This window comes from Phoenix dactylifera, chromosome 12 (assembly GCF_009389715.1).
Source record: "Phoenix dactylifera cultivar Barhee BC4 chromosome 12, palm_55x_up_171113_PBpolish2nd_filt_p, whole genome shotgun sequence".
Classification (NCBI taxonomy): Eukaryota; Viridiplantae; Streptophyta; class Magnoliopsida; order Arecales; family Arecaceae; genus Phoenix; species Phoenix dactylifera.
In genome coordinates this window covers 8,804,116-8,810,821 of record NC_052403.1, presented here as the reverse complement: position 1 = coordinate 8,810,821, position 6,706 = coordinate 8,804,116, and the positions used below count along the sequence as shown (strand labels likewise).

At 41.1% G+C, this 6,706-nt stretch overlaps 1 protein-coding gene across 1 annotated transcript; it reads left to right on the top strand.

Annotated features, from left to right (window-relative positions):
- The first annotated feature begins 3,955 nt into the window (after positions 1–3,955).
- LOC103723341 (leucine-rich repeat extensin-like protein 3) lies at positions 3,956–6,358 on the top strand. Its single transcript, XM_026800048.2, has 3 exons — positions 3,956–4,283; positions 4,369–5,403; positions 6,116–6,358. The coding sequence occupies exons 1-3, from the start codon at positions 4,202–4,204 to the stop codon at positions 6,145–6,147; spliced, it is 1,149 nt and encodes a 382-aa protein (XP_026655849.2). The 5' UTR covers positions 3,956–4,201; the 3' UTR covers positions 6,148–6,358.
- Positions 6,359–6,706: the final 348 nt, after the last annotated feature.

Here is a 6,706-nt window from a genome sequence, read left to right as displayed (position 1 = left end):
TTCTTTGAAAAAGAACTATTCAACTACAAATCCAAACTTAGGCATCACTGACAATGCTAATTCGCAAATGGTGATTCTTGTGAGGATGGGCTTTTTGACTTTCTATGCTAATGTATGAAAGATGATGCATGTTGTGACTTGCAATTGACTATGTGCCTATTAGTTACAACACTGCATCTCAAATGTTAAAAAAATCATTTGAGATGATATAGAATGAACCATGAAGTGCATGGAGAGATTGATAGGAATTTGCAGTAGCTACATGACGAGCACTTCCTTAGAATTCTTTTTCATTTCAGTATTGATAAAAGGAAACAAATATACGAGTCCAAAACTTACACAAATATGGTATTGAGCAATATCAACAAAACTAAGACAACCAGGAGACTTAGGGCTCGTTTGATTCGCGGAAAACATTTTCCTTCCTAGGAATATAATTCTTGATAAGCAGATTCCTGGAAAAGTACTTTTGGCATGTTTGATTGACCATGAAAAAGTGACAGATTTCCAAAGTGCTTATGCTTGATTGATCATCCACTTTCCTGAAAGAGTTATGTGTAATTCTTATTCTACCCTTAATAAAAATTAGGTTTTTAATGCCTCTTTAATGCTGAAGTATCTTTTTGGGAAAAAATAAAAATGAAGTAATTTCCGGCTTATAGAAAAGTAACTTTTTCATGAAACGTGGCAATTATATTCCCATGGAAATATAACTTTTCCATCTCTCTCTTTGAAAACTCCAACCAAACAAGAGGCATCTCATTACTTTCCCATTGACCACACTTTTTTCCCTTCTTTTTCCGCGAACCAAACTAGCCCTTAAGCAATTTGGTGGCTAGAGAAATGACAGCTATCATAAAGGAAATGGAAGAGGTTGTTATGCTGAGGGCGGCAGGAGGGGAGGTGCTGGTTTTGTTTTCAGAGGCCGGAGCTCCAGGGAGATGGCTGTCGGATCTTTGACACCTCGGTTCCGGAAGTAGAGTTGCGGGTGGCTTGGACCGGATTGTGCCATGCTCGGCGAGTACTCCATGCTACTTCGATCATACTGGATGGTGATTCAGCCACCATAGTCAGCTGGGTCCAAAAGGGCCTGAGCGGAGGTGGAGGGGTACACCCCTTGCTTCGAGACATCTAGACGATGGTAAGTGATGGAGTGGCCTTTTAGGCTAAACATATGTACCGAGAGGCCAATGAGGCAACGGACTGAGTGGCGGCGTATGTGGCGAGCCACTCAGGAGACACCCTGTGGGTAGGGGAGGAGGATTTACTTAGGGCACGGTATAACTTATTGTTTGCCGACTCTAATGGGTGTATCCGTACTCGTAATATATAAAATATCTGTTTTAGCACAAAAAAAAAAGAAGAAGAAAAAAGTTGTTATACTAGTTTATATTAGAAACTTTTGCGTTCATGTACCAATAAGCCATATATGGTCGAAAGTTTTCTCTAAATTTTTCTGAATTTTGAATAAGGATCTAGTTTTCTCTCTCCTTTCTGTTTAATAGGTCCACTGATAGTAGGGTTTTGGTGCTTATTCCTACGGGTTCGCCTTTCTATCGTTACATTTTTTTTTAATTTTATTTTACCTATTCTTCTTTGTGGGTTGAATTTGTTCGGTTCCATATATTGCTCCTCTGCTGCAAGACCAATGTCTCTCTTGAGGATAACAAACTAGTTTCATGAAGATATTAAACCCAGTCAGTGCTACCTGATACATTTGTCTCACACTACGGATCCACTAGGAGTGAAAGCTTATTGATGTTTTAATTCACTGAAAAGCAAGACAAATGAAACCATCTACTAAAAGACAATTTGATTATAGAATTATGGGGCTGAATTAAATAAAGGAAAATGTTTCTGATGGCATATCAGGTGTCATTCCATCCTAACCTTTCATCTCCAGCCTCAAGATATATATGAACTTGTTTCTTCTTGTACTTTGAGATCAGGAGAGAGATAAAATATATGGTTGCATTGGCTACTTGTCTATGTCATGTCCTTGCTCAAAAAAGAGTTTGGCTTTCTGCAAGCATCAAACGTTTCATTTAGAATCTTGTTATCGTCAGGAAATTAACATGCAGGCCATAATAAATTATCGTTGAATCTGCTGAAATAGACACATTTGAGCCTAGTTTGGCTAAATATATCACAGTTTACCTTCCAATGCTCTCTTAGGCAATCCTCTTTTTAAACTTTAGTTAAATCATGTCTGCACACTCAATCTAGCTACCTGTTTGTACAAGATATGGTAAATGTATTACTAGTCACCATTCTTGATCCAGGAGGGGGAATAACCAATTTGAATGATTGGAGACAACAGTTCATTATAAAAATTTCCCTACTTAGACTTCTGATATAACGAATATTACTACAACTAAAGAAAGTGGGAGAGTGAACTGGGCTTCTTCTAATCATCACACACATCTAATTAGCAACTAGAATATTTTGGATTTCAAGATGAAAAAAATGTCTTTTATGATTAGGGAATACATGGCTTGTTGTAATCATCACACCCATCTAATGAATGGCTCACCATCGTAGTGTGAAGGGGCAAGATTAAAATATTGAAGAACTTGGTGGGATTGTGGCAGTCTTTAGATCTCACAATTCCATTATTTTTTGAGATTTTTTTATGATTAAGCAAAGTGCTAGAGCAGCCAGTTTTTTTAAAGCTTTATACGAGACGTCAAAGTATATGAATGCAAAAGTTTAGCCAAGTCCAGAAAGAAAGGTATAGGGATCCAGACTATTTCAGTCTCCTACCGTGGTTTTCCAACCAGATAACCTCTTTATTTACTTCATTGCGTTAGTTTGCTGCATCCTAAGATTTAAGGGTGACAGCTATCTGCCGCCTAGGGACATTCGGACTATGGTATGTGGAGGGATGGCCGTTCAGGCCAAGCATGTGTATCGTGAGGCTAATGGGGCTGTGGATTGGGTAGCCTCTTATGTAGCTAATCATTCTGGAAAAACCCTATGACTATGACTGGGGGAGGAGGACTTATCGAAAGCGCTTTAGAAATTGTTATCTTTGACTTTTTTGGATATATCCGTACCCGCCATATATGATACATTTGCTTCAGCAAAAAAAATAAAATAAAAAAAATTGTGAACACATGGCTTCCTAAGTTTGCGGCATCTTATAATTTATAAAGACATGGCTTCCAAGTGGTCAGAGCCGTCCTCTCTTTTTAGGAGGTTCTGGCTTTCAAATCCTTCAGGATGCATATAAGTATCTAGGTTTGTATAATTTTGTCTTGAGTGGGTCCCTTCTTATTTCTCAAATATAAGAAAAAAGATTTTTAAGAATAAGGGAGCAAACATAAGACAAGGTTGATGGTTGTTATTTAGCAAGAGGCACCTCAAAGATGGTATCATATTATATCCTACATTATGTGCACCATATGGCTATGCACAATACTAATTATCTTATCTTCTTTTTATGAGCCTCATTTATCGTATGCTCATTTTGGTGATTAGTGCATAAGAAAGAGACGAGTTGATTGGTGTGATCCATAGTTATGTTGGTGCACCTAATGCAGGATATAATTTGCCTTTATAACCAAGGCAAAATTGCAACAAATTTATAGAGATCTTGAGAAGCTAGCTTGTGGGGTCATATAAACCTGTGGGCTGGAACTAACTTTCCCAGGTTAGGCATTTATCTCTAAGTGATAGCCTAGGTTACCAAGGAGCCATGTGGGCCCAAACCACACCTAGAGAGAGAGAGAGAGAGAGAGAGAGAGAGAGAGAGAGAGAGAGACTTCTGGAGTGGGGCACAAGCAACACAAAAGGCAAAACTCTGCTTTTATTTTCTCGAGCACCAAGCAAGAACATATTCCAAAACTAAACAAGAAAAAATGGGAAAATAAATCTAATGAACACTATCATTTGCCTCATAGCCATTACCATCAGAAAAAAAGTTCCACTGCCATCTATCTCCCTGTTCATCACTTCTTACAAAAGAGAGAACGAAAGGATGACAGTGGAATCAGCACTAAATGCCTAGAGCTTTTTCCCCCCACTTTACGGGCAGCCTCCTCACCTCCCTGTAATCCATATTTAGATGGCTAACGCAAAGCTCTCCAATCCATTTATAACTATCCCAACCCCATTTCCATGGTTTCCACAGCTCTTTGGCATCAAGTTGGAGCTGTCTTCAAAGTAACAACCAAAACTCCAAGAGAAGGTGCTCCATTTCATGGAGCTATCAAAGAGCAGCCTAGGACTTCTCCACCTCCTGTCCTTTATCTCCATTGCTACCACCTTCTTAACTCAATGTGGTAAGTCTTATACACATATATAGAAATACTTCCATTCTTTAACTTGGAAACTAACTCCTGAAACCATTCCTTTGTTGCATTGAAGTGGAAGCAGAAGGCTTAGGGCAACACGAGAGCTCACTGATTAAATCATCGAGGAAGCCGAGGCGAGCATTGCACTTCGAGTTGTACTCATCTTCGGATCCCTACTCCTCCGCTGTGATCTATCCTCCTTTTTGTGTCAACCCTCCTCTCACTCCTCTGCCACCTTCTACTCCCATACCAACCCCTACAATCCCCATGCAATCTCCACCTCCACCCTCCCGATACTACTCTCCACCTCCACCCTCCGGATACTACTCTCCACCATTTCTCACTCCATATCCACCAGAAACAGTGCCCGGCCCACCAACTTACGTCCCAGGTCCACCTTTGTACGGGTTTCCAAGCCCACCAGAGTTCGCCCCAAGCCCAACTCCTACGGTCCCCATGCAATCTCCACCAGGTCCACCACCACCTCCTGTATACTCCTCTCCGCCAATTCTCCCTCCATGTCCACCGGAAACGGCACCCGGCCCGTCAACTTACGTGCCAGGCCCACCTTCATACGGGCTCCCAAGGCCACCAGAGTTTGCCCCAGGCCCAACTCCAATGGTCCCCATGCAATCTCCACCTCCACCACCACTACCTCCTGTATACTCCTCTCCACCAATTCTCCCTCCATATCCGCCAGAAACGGTGCCCGGCCCGCCAACTTGCGTGCCAGGCCCACCTTCGTACGGGCTCAGCCCACCAACTTATTTTCCAAGCCCACCGGCGTTCGTTCCCGGTCCACCACTGTTCGAACCACCAGTCGTATACCCGCCGCCTTTGGCGCCGCCGACGGCGGGAAGGACATTGCCGGGCCTTTGGTGTATCGCGAAGCCCACGGTGCCGGACCCGATCATCCAAGAGGCCTTGAACTATGCATGCGGGTCGGGGGCCGACTGCGACTCCATCCTGCCCGGCGGTGAATGCTACCAACCGGTTACGTTACTGGCCCATGCTTCTTATGCATTCAATAGCTATTGGCAGCGGACAAAGGTGGCCGGAGGGACGTGTGATTTTGGTGGGACGGCGATTTTGATCACCATTGATCCAAGTAAGTACATAGTCACGGTCCTGTTCGACCCATATTTTGTTCATGGTTTTTGCACAAAATTATTGTGGCCTATATTTGTTGATTTGTATATATTTAGTTGATTCGTATTTAGGAAATAAAATTATATGTAATGGTTATTATATTATGTTATTTTAGGTATGTAAGAATCACTATTTAGAAGGTCTTAGAACAGCTGCGACAACATTAAGACATCCTAATAGCCAGGCCCACACTGTGACAGCCATTCTAAAAAACCATGTCTATGATTGTGTATATGACTCAGTCACAGTGGAACAATGGATCACCTTCATCTAGTTGTGTCGGCACCATAGTCCAAGTTCATTTTCCTCTCTGTCTCTCTCTCAAAGATGGACATAGTGAAAGCTAAAACTGTCACAACTGAGGACCTCACCCAAAATGGCTCGCCATGATCGATCCGTCGTCAGTTCTCTAGTCCACATAGGTTATGAGCCAGATTTGTTTTAATATCATTTATTACAATTGAGAACTTCACCCAAAATGATTAACCGAGAGGTATTATTTAAATTTTTTGATTTTATATAAGTATTCAAGATTTATTCAGCAAAAAATCAATATGGGATTAAATACACACTTGCACGAGTTCTCACACAAACCACTCCAGCGAAATGGTATCTTCTGGTACAAATGAAATATTCTTCCGTCCCTTCTTATTTTTCCGTCTGTTTTGCAGGCTATGATGGGTGTCGTTTCAGCCTCATGTGAAGACATAAATATTGCACAGCAATCAATTGGTCATTTAAGGCAAAAATAACATTTGAGACCAAAATAAGCGTGGCTCCGCCCCAAAAATCTGAAGTTTTTAATATATAGGACTTTAGAGCCATTTAAATTTTGCACTTAGTGCTTATTGTGTCCCATGTTTTGGTTCTTACATTAAGTTTTGGTAGTAATAAGCCAATGAAGCTACTGATTTCATATATCATCATCAAGGCTTGATGTTGTGGTATGCTGTCTCTTTGGTTTCGAATGCAAGCTGATGAAATTTATTGCCCTTCTTATCAAAACGATTGCAAATGAAAATTGATTAGGATTATAACCTTATATTCGATTGGATAATCAAGCAGGGAACATCTCATGAGTGACAAAGCTGGTGAAGTAATGATAAAATGATGGGGTTCTTATGACAGGGTCACCCATAAGCTCGCGAGGTCCTCGCTTTGATTAGCATGCAAAACAAGGGGTAAAATAAACTAATATACCAGCTCGTGCATTAAGAAAGACAGCTGATAGATGTTTGCTCCTAGCGAACAAGATTACAATA

Excerpts from the sequence above, each read along its gene's own strand:
- LOC103723341 (XM_026800048.2), top strand. The coding sequence starts at position 4,202 with ATGGAGCTATCAAAGAGCAGCCTAGGACTTCTCCACCTCCTGTCCTTT. Across the intron at positions 4,284-4,368 it reads CACCTTCTTAACTCAATGTG|TGGAAGCAGAAGGCTTAGGG; the intron begins GTAAGTCTTATA and ends GTTGCATTGAAG. Across the intron at positions 5,404-6,115 it reads TTTGATCACCATTGATCCAA|GCTATGATGGGTGTCGTTTC; the intron begins GTAAGTACATAG and ends TCTGTTTTGCAG.